The sequence below is a fragment of the Micropterus salmoides genome, unplaced genomic scaffold (assembly GCF_014851395.1).
Source record: "Micropterus salmoides isolate LMB-PRFRI ecotype aquatic unplaced genomic scaffold, ASM1485139v1 Ms_hic_scaffold_1, whole genome shotgun sequence".
Taxonomy (NCBI): Eukaryota; Metazoa; Chordata; class Actinopteri; order Centrarchiformes; family Centrarchidae; genus Micropterus; species Micropterus salmoides.
The window spans coordinates 7,127,209-7,139,441 of NW_024040040.1; the positions used below are offsets into that span (position 1 = coordinate 7,127,209).

General features: G+C 38.0%; 1 protein-coding gene across 1 annotated transcript in view; it reads left to right on the forward strand.

Moving 5' to 3' along the window:
* LOC119900691 (muscarinic acetylcholine receptor M4-like) overlaps positions 1 to 12,233 on the forward strand; it is a 48,495-nt gene that overhangs the window by 18,621 nt on the left and 17,641 nt on the right. The window contains exon 2 of the mRNA XM_038715872.1: positions 9,563 to 10,161. Coding sequence (XP_038571800.1) covers positions 9,563 to 10,161 — 599 coding nt within the window. The remainder of the gene's footprint in view (positions 1 to 9,562; positions 10,162 to 12,233) is intronic.

Sequence of the window (12,233 nt, forward strand, 5' to 3'; positions counted from 1 at the left end):
TCTTCAGTGATGTTGAGAGGTTTTCAATGTAGTGAGCAGGTGGTCATTTGAGTGGGTTCCTATTAAAATGTGTTTAAAATTGTAATAAACCCGTCTGTAGGGGTGGGTGATATTGTTAGGATTTTATCGATACTACTACTACTCTCATCAGTTCAGTCCTTTATAAATAACCTTATTGGTTCATAACTTAAAGTACTTTTTAAAAAATATATTATTAAAAAAATAATGAATTCAGAACAGGACTAGAATTTAATATTTTAAATACAACTAACTGTTCTTTATAGAGCAGCTCCAGTAATGTGAACAGCAGCAAAATCAGTATATACCCTATACATACACTATTTACGCTGTAGCAGCTAAATCTAAACTGCATAGACTCTAACTGACGTCACCGCCATGACTACTTTTACTACTTACACTTGAGTAATTGGTTTTGCAAGCTAACAGTACTTTTACTTACAGTTTACTTACAGTATTACAGTTTTTTACCTACTCTACCCACCTCTGATAAGGGCAAATAGTTAGTCAACAACTTGTCAGACTGCTCGTGTTTGTTTCCCTGTCAGACTTTGTTTTAGCATCTCCACAGTTACTTTGAGTGAGTACAATGTTATCATAATCAATAAAGACTAAATCTAAAAAATATAAACCGAAGTTGTAATAATCCAATTGTGTAAAGACTTTCTATGGGTTTTTTTCTCCCAAAACTTTAACAGCGTAATTTTTAGGTCTCTTGGGGTGAAATAATTGCATTAATGTTTTGTTTTCTGGTGCGAGCAGAAGAATAATTTGTTACTGATCTTGACATAACAGGCTTTGTTCACACCCACGGTCTTTAAAGCTTTCTGTACTGTATCTGTACTGTGGCCTGCCCACAATGGGCCAATAATTAGGATGATGCTGTGAGTGGGAACTGTGGGTTTAGTGTGGGTTTGCTCCAATCCACACTTACAGCAAAAAAACACCAGTGGCCCCACAGGGGCTTGTTTGCTGGAAAACAGCCAGACCAGCTTCGTTCCCTAAGGACCATTTTGGTTTTCTTGCTCTTTTTGAGTCCTGTCTTAATGATGTAACATGTATATTTTGCTTTCAGCATTTAGAAGTATGAGAGGAAGGTCACGTCAGTCTTCACCTGTTTCTTCTCTGGGGAGATTCTGTGGGGGAGACAAGAGACAAGAAAAAGACTAATCATAGTGTACAGAGCATAAATATTTCAAACATCTCATTAAATGCATCTGTCACAGTTTGGGGGTTTTTGTGCTTCCTGTTTTATTTTGAAGTTGGTATGTCTCCGGTGTCTTGCTTTGTTTCCTGTCTGTGCTGTTTGCCTAACGTGTGTCACCTGCCTGCTTGTGTGTGTTTGTATATATAGTCCTTGTTTCCTCCCTGCTCTTGTTTTATCGTTTGCTCATGATGTTTAGTGCGTCTGCCTGTATTTTCAGATCTAAAGCTGCAGTCTGTAAATGAGGAATGAAACAGGCAAACATTTTTAAACAGTCATCATTTAAAATAATGTCTGTTTTAGATTCATATTTCAATAGTGTGCTGGCTGCTTGCTGTTTGTTGACTGAGTATATCCCCATGTTAGACAGATATAAATGTTATAGCAGCGTGCTGGCCACAGCCTTGTTGCTGGAATGCTGTTCACATGAATGCGATAGTGATGAAATCAGTGGTAATGTACCTTTCATCTGCCTGTGTTTTATATTTCATAGAAGATCTAAGCCAAATCTGTGTGCACGGATGTGCCCTTGAGATTAAATTTAAATGTTTTTTATAAAAAATCTTATTTTTGGCAAGAAGCATTTTACACAGAATATTTTTTTAGAAAATGTAAGACATATTGCAAGCTATTAAGGAAAATGTTGCTTTTAAATGGTGTGAACATGCAATACTTCATGCTCTGAAGTATTTTGCGTGACATTAACATCAAACGAGACACTTAAGCAACACATGTAAAGGTTAGGTAAAACAAAAAGTAAAACAATTCTATTTTGTGCTAATAGATTGTAATGTGTTTTGGCAGGTAGTAAGTTAATATGCTAATACTCTTTGGGAATGATACAATATATGCACTGGCAGCCAGAAATTAAAGCTGCTTCCTTATTGTGTTGCCATATTTTTTTTGAGTAAAGGATTTGAAATACAAAGTACAAGTTATTATTTTAGGATCATGAGATTGCCTGACCGAATAAACAAATATTGGTAAATGATAGCAGCTATTTGGTGAGATTGGCTGTATTGAAACTTCATATTGACCACAGAAGGTGACAAAAGTCTTTCTACTGCCACACTAGGTATCTCTATGATAACTTTGGGGTGAAAAAACACACTGTGAATCTGTTGTTTTATACACTTTTATCAGCTTAATATGATCATAGTCTACCTGCACTGTTCAGCAAATACAGATAGAAATGTGGGGTAGTGCAGTAATTGAAATTAAACTGGGTAAACAAATTTAAACAGCACAAAACAAGCAAAAGAACTGTAGCTTTCCAGGTGATTTCTTTATTGTGTGTTGGACAGAAATGTGAGTATATTCATTTGATTTAGACTTTATCGTCCCAGAGGCAGTAACTTACTTTAATGATTAGAGAGGCTGCTGTCAAGTCGTTTTAAACGTGTCCAACATGTGCGCAGTAATGTCACAGCAAATATCGTGGGACAATTAGGCAGCCAAACTAAAACTGGAGTAATAAACTTGACAGGACAAAAGTAACCCTCCAGAGGAAACAGAATTAGACTTTTAAGTATGTGAAATATATGTTTAGACGCTCTGATGGAGTTCAGGATTGATCAGGATTACGGCTACTTTACTCCAAACAGTTTCACCGTATGAACCTGGACTGCGTGTGAGACCTTTTGGATGTGTAGAAGAATACAGAACAATAATTAACATTAGATCCCGTCAGCAAGTTGGGAGATTTAAATATTCAAGGAAGTTATTTATCTGTGCCTTGGGTGTAAATGCACGTGTGTCTCTCTAAATGGGGAGACGCTTCACCCTATTTCACCCACCCCCTATTAATCAGAATGTTAATTTTTATGACCAGGCCCGCCCATGCGCACATTATTAGCCTATATTCAATGATAGAAAAATCATTAATATCAAGGTGAAATGGTATTAAGGAGTGAGGCTAGAACAGCTCGGTGAAGGGCAGAAAGTTTGATCATCTCAAATAACTAGTCCAACCTCTGAATACAAAACGAACACTGTCCTGCTCCCGCCATAGGTTGTATATTCCAGCAGCGTGTCGCCTCTTTTAAACGTCATGGGTGCTGAAAAGACTTCCACAAAAGGCAAAGCTCTTCTCTTCACGCTCCTTGAGATGCATTTAGTAAGTGAGGATCCTTCATGACGGCATACTGAGATCGATTTTCAGGTCACAGACAGGAGGACAGAGGAGTGAGATGAGGACGAGGCACAACATGAGAGAAATGAGAAGAGCCACCAGTCTCAGCATCCACAGGGGAGGGGTCAAAGGTCATCTAGCAGGAGTCATGGATTAACAAATTTATTGTCTTGTGCATTAAAAAGCCACCATTGCATTTTAATACAATTCTAAGCTTGAGCCAGCAGTCAGTCAGGTGAACAGTCATACTGTCACACACGGTTTTACCAGCCAACCACGGTTTACAAACTAGGGGATAAAGACAGGTGTTTCCATCACCCCCCCCATATACAGAACCTGTCCGTGTGTTTATTATTGCACTGATGCACTCCTCAAAGTCTGTACTTTCTGCTTCCATCTGTTTTGATGACTCAAAATCCTCCATAGATGATTTTAGAAACCGTTGAGTTATTACATAAAAAACACAAACTGAGTATGGTGACTAGAGTATTACATAAACAATAGACACTGTATCCAGAATGAGCTCCACTTGGCCCACATGAAGGATGCATACAAAATCTTGATGGCTCTGGGTGAATTTGAGAACGTAACAGATGTCATGTTGCCCAAAACTTGCCCAAAAAAACCAACGGATGATATTTTGACCCTCAAGTGAATTTTTTAAATAATTACTCAATATTTTCATCTAGTGTAATATGAAACAAATCATCAAGATGTTTTATTCTGCATCATATTCACACCTAACTTATATTACTTAATCAATTTTTATTCTTCATTTTATTCAACAGTGACTTGGACATTGGAATGTGTCTCACGTGATAACATTATAAGATTCTAGTTTAAATTATAGTGTCTCCTCCTGGCGTTTAATTCATTTTTAATTTGCCAGTCTATTCTGTGCTGAGGCTCTTTACATAACAGGGAAGGGATTAGTGATCAGCTGTCTGACACAGGTGGTAAGCCAATAGTCAAACTTTAACACTGTCGGAGGAATTTCATAACAAATCATAATAATTTTTGCAGCTTTTTCTCAATTTTCTCAAAATCCTATCCCATTATCCGATTTTATAGCTACTCTCTGAGCTGTTCTATAACTGCAAAATTTAAAGTAACGACAGTTCTCTGAATATAAGAGCAGAGAGTTTGGTGCACCTTACAGTGGCAGGATACATATGCATGTTTTAAACATTTACATTTATTCATTTAGGTGATGCTTTAATCCAAAGCGACTTACAATTGCAAAGTATGTAAGATGTTGCACGTCTCTGGAGCAACTAGGGGTTAAGTGTTTTGCTCAAGGACACATTGGTGGATGGATCACAGTGGGGAATTGAACCTGGGTCTCTCACACCAAACAACAGAACACTGCAGATACATTAAATACATGTTGAAACACCACCGCACTCCACTCACCTTATCAACTGATGCCATGGTATCATTGAACAGCTACTGTTTTGATAACAGATTAATCGTTTACGTCAGTCTTCATGCAAAAATGCCAAACATTTCATGTTTTCAGCTTCTCAAATGTAAAGATTTGCTTCTTTTCCTTGTCTTTAATCACAGCTGAATAATTTGAGGTTTGGACTGTTGGCTGGACAAAGGTCATTTGAAGGTTAATTTCTCATACGTAATAATACATGAATTGATCAGCAGATTAATCCATAATGAAAATAACCATTATTTTAGCCCTATATAAAATAGTTACTACACAAATTAAATGTTGCTTAGAGATTAATATGAGATATAATAATCTAATGCTATACTATAAAATAGTACATACAGTATATAGTAGATAATTAAATATATTGCATACACTCACAGGAGCCATTTTTATGCATTGAGTACTTTTTTTAACATGTCCATTTTCCTCAAACTAACTAGCATTTTCAATACCTTTTCATTGTAATGGTGTATTTTTATGTGGAATTATGTGGTACTTTTACTTAAGTAAAGGATCTGAATACTCACTGCAGGTAAAAGGCAAAGATATGTTCTCTTACTCTCTTTCTCTCTCAACACCTAAATACTGATCACTTGAGTTTATAGCAGCAACACATGTTTACTATTACGGGAAAATATTTTATAGTGCTTGTAATTATTTATTATAAGGGTTTTCTTCATAAGAAAAGATTATTAGTATTACTTTCCCACCATGTCATTTTTAAAATTGTCATACGTACAGTTTTTAAAAAACAATATGTAATTTTATATTCCATTTAATATACTGTAGGTCTCAAAATATCCCTAACTGTTTACATTGTCAACTCTGCCTGTTTTAAATACAGGAGCTCATTGCTGGATTGGGAAACCTGCCTGAACAGTACCTGCCTTTTGATAGGCATTCTGCTCAACTAAAACTTCCCAATGTTTGGTTTTGTCAAGGCTGGCCCTAGGCAAAAATTGTTCAGGAAGAATCATCCAGTCAGCAGGGTCAATAGGTGCTGCCTCAGTGGACTTACTTGTTGCAAGCTGTGCTCTAACTATACATGATGTAGAGGTGGATGTCTCTCCACCGGGAGTTACTGTAGTGGGTGAGCATCGGGCCGTTGGTATTTGTGTAGCTGCAGGCAAAGACAGACTTGCATGCACATACAATTGTGAATGTTGCTCAGACATCGACAAGCCCTCATACCTAAAAAGTCACCAAACTTTGCACCCATACGTGAACTGGTAAATACTTTTTTTCTGATTTCACATTTGGGCTTGGTGATGTGAAATTTGGCTCAATAGCCCCCCATGACGACTATCCATCAAAGCCATCAGGCTCCGTACTTTAACAGACTCCTCCTAGAGAATTCATCTGATCAACTTCAAATTTGGGCAGTGCAAACTAAAGACCTTTGCGATGCTAAATTGTGAAGCTTTTTAAGTTCCATCAAATGGCAAAAGAGTTGCAGCAGACCTGCAGTTATTTTGGCAGATTGTTCTGGAGATATGGTGCATAAAAACTAAATGCTGCTTCTTTCCATGTTGAATTTTGACTCTAAAACAGTAAGCATTCCCGTCTCAGATGACCTGAGAGGTCTGGATCAGAAATGTATTTTGACCCTATTCAGTACTTTGTAAACTAAAAGCAGTATAGACCGCAGAACTGGAGTGATGTGGTCCAAAATTTTGGTCTTACCGAGGACACGAGCAGCAGCGTTCTGCTGTCTGATTTTTTAGGGAGACCTGTAAAGACACCCTTACAGTAGTCGGACACATTTTTCCAAATCCTTCTGAGACATAAATCCTTTAATCCTTGATACATTCCTTAGGCAAAAGGAGGTTGACTTTGTAATTGTCTAATTGTGGCTGTGGAAATTCAGGTCTGAGTCCATGACTACACCAAGATTTCTGGCTTAGTCTGTGGTTCTTAACATTCATAGTGGTGTGGTTGAAATCCTGGAAATCATCCATAACTCATTAGAGTTATTAGAGTTAGAGACCAAATGTTTAATGCTCAAAATTTTCATAGAATTTGCCATTTAAAATTTCTTAAAAATAGTGTAAAATCTCATCTCGTTCTTATGAACCCAGTATCATGTCTCATCTCATGAACCAAGTGTCCCGTCACACCCTCATAGCTTATTCAACACCACAGCATGTGATGTTCAGTAGCGTTATGGGTTAAACATGTAAAGAGGAACAAGACAGCATCTTTTTAAGTAGCTGTAGAAATGCAGAAAAATAATATTACAGTTTTTATTCTGCCCCCTCCACTTTATTGTAACTCCCACACAAGTTACACCCTTGAAGTGAGTTTTAAATTGCAAATCAGCAATACCTACCATTAACAATATACAGTATGTTAACAAAATTCAATCATATCCACTCATTTATTTTACCCTCCAGATTCTCATCAATGCCTCTTCCCACCGGTCCTCCTAATTTCAAATTTACTAGAATGCAGAAAAACAGTCAACAATTTTCATGGGGAAGATCCCCAGATTATCTCTCCTAATTTTGGCTATTATGTCTGGAGGTTGGCAAGTATGCTGATCAACCACACTTATTCATCGTTGACCATAATTATTCACTTGGCTTTTGCTAAAAACACGCTTTAAAATTGTGAATTTGGCTGCTAAACAAAAACAAAATTCCTGGGGTTGAGGAGTGATGATGCTGGCATATACTCATGAAATGCACCCATATCGAATCGAAACTAAATTGAAAAGTTGGCAGCCCTGATATGCCACTGTAGTTCAAATTTATTTTCATTTTCTGAACATTTACACATTAGTTGCAAACCTAAACATTGCACTTTAGTGTTAGTTAGTTAAAAAGTTTAAAATCTGAGAAACTGCACTTAATATCCATCTAAAACCATTAAGAATTTCCAGAAAATGCTCATTCTGCTTTAATGTTTGAAAATGAATCCCCCCAGCAGTCTGTCTCCTGTTTTTTTGGCTGTGCAGCATTTGTTTCTACCTGCACTTAATACGTCTGTTGAATGTTATCAGAGCCAGCCAGTCTTTCTCTGTTAAATGAGTTTGAATGTCAATAGAATAACTGCATTGACACAGAACATTGTTGAAAGAACAATACACTGTATATTTAAACCATGGCCTAAATTTAATATACTGCCAGACTGGTTAGAGGGTATGCAATGAAATTCAATATGCATGGTGCTTTGAAGTAGTGCCACCAATAAACCTACACATTAATATGTATGATTGCCGTTCTAGATTAATGTATAAGAAAGATTTGAGCATTTCATTTGACTGGTTTATAATATTCTAGTCTGACTCATTGTCATTAGAGGTGGTCATCTTTTTAAAGTCAACAATATCACAATTGTCACTGACCCAATAAGTAGCTTTTAGAGGTGAAACTGGTGACTGAGAGCACTAGTGTCACATCAGCCAACTTCCACAAAGAAAAACGCATCGAAAGCCACAGAAACAATGATAATCTGATACTTCTCTTGTAAATAATAGGCTGCTGAGTCATTAACATTATGCAAAGTGCTTGTTTAGCCTAGTTTTATATTGAACTCACCGCACAGCTTGGACTAACTTACTAACTTTAATAACTATAGACCAATATTAATAGTTGTCTTTTAGTATTTATTAAAAGGAAAGTACTTAAACAATCATCAGCTGATCAAAACAGAATATTTTTGATTTCACTGTTCAAAATGTTTGGTGTTGGAAAAGAATCAGCAGCAGCTTTAAGGTAACTTCCAAATTAACCCTCTGCTAAAGTAAAAAGTGATTTTCCAAATCAGACCATCCATCCATCCATCCATCGTCAACCGCTTATCCTGCGTACAGGGTCGCGGGGGGCTGGAGCCAATCCCAGCTGACTTCGGGCGAAAGGCGGGGTACACCCTGGACAGGTCGCCAATCCATCGCAGGGCCACACATAGACAAACAACCACTCACACTCACACCTAAGGACAATTTAGGGTCACCAATCAACCTAGCCTGCATGTCTTTGGACGGTGGGAGGAAGCCAGAGCACCCGTAGAGAACCCATGCAGACACGGGGAGAACATGCAAACTCCACATAGAAAGGCCGGGGCAACCGGGGTTTGACCAAATGGGTCAAATTCTGACAGTAAGTCATTTCGCGAAATAAAATATCCACCATTTTACAGCTGCTTGGTTCACAATGTAAGTTAATGGGAAAAGGTCTCTTGGGGCCAATGTACATCATGTGACGAACCTGGAAGATTTAATGCCACAGTTTGTTCACTATGTCATTTTGGCTTTAAAGCATGGCAGTCCCTGGGGCCTTCGTGGAGATAGGTCTGTCTGATTACAGTACAAAACACAACTTTATTATCTTTGTTAACTGATTTTGGTGAAACTGGATCATATTTCATAGAGAAAATATATACAACATTGCTTGGTGTTGTGTTGGACAAACAGGTTGATCGGTTGGAGCAGCATGGTGGAGAGCGGTGTATTCGGTACATGTTGGGTAGGAAGGAGCCAAATTAATACACTGTGTTTGCACACTAATTTACTTAAATACTGAGCAGCAGAAGGAGAGAGGGGATGTTTTTTTCCTCTTAGTTTTAGGCGCACATTTAAGTTGAAAAGACATAAAATACAGACATAATATAGACATAATATAGACAAATATAGACAAATAAAATACATTTTGCATAATAGGGGACCTTTAAAATTAATCAGCCACTATTTCAATGATGAGTACTGCTATTGTACGCCCCATATTTCTCTTAGTTTATGTTGTTCTCTCTATTTTTCTTCCTTCAGGGTCATCAGTCAACCAATCAGCTGACCTGCTCTCCAACACCTCGTGCAACTTGTCCACCAATGATTCAACGTTCTGCTCTCCCGTGGACGATGGAGTCGGGGCAGGGAGTCCATATAAAGCTCTGGAGATGTTTTTTATTGCCTTAGTTACAGGATCTCTAAGCTTTGTGACTGTCACAGGAAATATTTTAGTCATGCTGTCCATCAAAGTAAATCGCCACCTACAAACTGTCAATAACTATTTCTTATTTTCATTAGCATGCGCTGACTTGATCATTGGTGTTTTCAGCATGAATTTGTACACAGTGTACATTATTGTTGGCTACTGGCCTCTTGGCCCGGTGGTCTGTGACCTGTGGCTAGCGTTAGATTATGTTGTCTCAAACGCCTCCGTGATGAATTTGTTAATCATCAGTTTCGATCGCTATTTTTGCGTAACCAAACCCCTAACGTATCCGACAAGGAGGACAACTAAGATGGCAGGGTTAATGATCGCAGCAGCATGGATCCTGTCGTTCATCTTGTGGGCTCCTGCCATCTTGTTCTGGCAGTTCATCGTTGGAGAGCGAATGGTGCCACCTGGAGAGTGTTATATTCAGGTACAGTACATAAAACTTTATTGATCCTTTAAGCAGATACAGCAGGGAAAAAGACTACAATATAAGCACATTTGCTGCCTGCCAAATTATTAAGAAAGATGTTGAAATGACCTGTTGATGTATGAAGAAGTCACTTTACACATATTTAACATCACATGGCCTAAATGTGGAATGCTGTGATGGGGAGAGATGGTCTCTTGTGCCATATATGAATGCCCTCCTTGATCATTCTCCTTATGTCCACTGACTCATAGTCAATGACCTTAAACCTGTTCCCAGTGGATGTGGAGAGACTCTCCACAGGCCGCTATGCAAGGAGAGTGACAGTCAAAGGTGTTGGGAGGTCTTGGTTGCCTTAGAAAAAACCTGTAAAGCTGTTAATCAATCTGCTGCTTTATTCTTCTGCCTCCTTTTAGTTTTGACAAATTGAAGTCAGAAAAATGTACAAATATAATATGATCACAATTTATAAAAAGTCAATGATCATGACAAACAAACTGATGACTTGGGTTCAGCCCTCATCCCATCGCAAATATTGATGCAAATAGATTATAATTTCAAAATCACATAAGGATCTCTTCAAAATAAATTACTTTTATATTTTTATATTACAGGTTTAATGCAACCCCTTAAACTCTTTAATATGTGGGTCTCTTGCCTCCATCAATACCAGCTGTGTTCACAATGTCTACAGAAATATATGAGCACAGTTCAATGCCGCTGTAATTGACCCTTCACTAAGCCACACCCTAAATACGCAGCTGGCCAGTCACAGCGCAGTATAGGACTCCCTCTAACTGGGGGTCCGACACGTTCATGGCTGCACTTCATTGACTCTAATGCAAAATGAGTCGTTTTCTAGCTCTTTTGTTGTTTCCAAGATATGGTCAAAGCTGTTCCTGGGGCACTTTTAATAGTCACAGTCGCTACCCAGAGAGGTTGAAAGGAGAAGTACGATTTATTCATTTTTCAAAACCTAAAACAAATACAGGAAAGTGTTGGCTAATGTAATTTTAGTTAGCTAACGCTAGCTAATTTACTAATGAATGTAACGTTATATATCCCTACTGTTCTGCTTTTTAATGAGACCTACAGCTGTACAGAAACAATGTTGATCCTTAATATCGTTGTGCTCTTTCTCAATATTCAATAATACGGTGGTTCACTTCTACTCTGATCGGTTGGCTTTAGCTTCTGTCTTTATTTTTTTAATGTCTGTTTGAATAGCCTTAATACAACCTTCAAATGCACAACGCGACTGCAAAACTGTCTGCTTCGCTTTTCCAAAAATTAGGCATTATTTCTCCAGGGAGTGCAGGAATAGACAGCGTCGTGCTAAAAGTCCAACAGGTCCGACAGTTTGTTGGCCTTAGCAACAGTAACTAAGGAGGGCGTAGCTTAGCCAATGGTCAGTTGTTAGACAGCAGTTGTAATCAATAAGTTCCTGCTCAAATGTGTACATTTTTTTCAAATAAAAAATCAGCGTCAAACATACAGATCGCACAGCCAAAAGTAGTTTGCAGGGAGTAAAACTGCTAGCAAATTAGTTTGCTGGCAGCCATGCTAGCTTAGCTACCCCCATTTGTCATGGTTTCGGTCTGGTTGATGTTTGTTTCTGGTGTTCATTCAGTCCTTTGTGGGTCCCTTGGTGTTTCACTGATGTAGTGTTCCCCGCAGTTGACACGTGATGTCAGGTGCCACACCAAAGGCCTACACCACAATTATTTTGTCACAAATATATATTAAGTTTGATCTTAATTTTAGGAGTGAATTTACATGCAGGACCTGGGAAATGACATATTCTGTCGTTTTACGTATTTACATTCAGACATCATTTTTTGTTGCGCTCTGTGTCTAAATACTCTGCACACTCAAATAAATAGAAGTAAGGGTGTGTACAAATGCTTGTCGCTTAGACAGACAATTATGTGCACTTAAGTGAAAGTATACTTAAAATATTCTTCAAAGGTACCTGTAAGTACAGAATTGTTCTTGTCTTGTACCTCTATTTTTGTGTGTGTGTCCCCTTAATCTATATGTATGGTCGTGCCTAAATATTACACCCTTAGTAT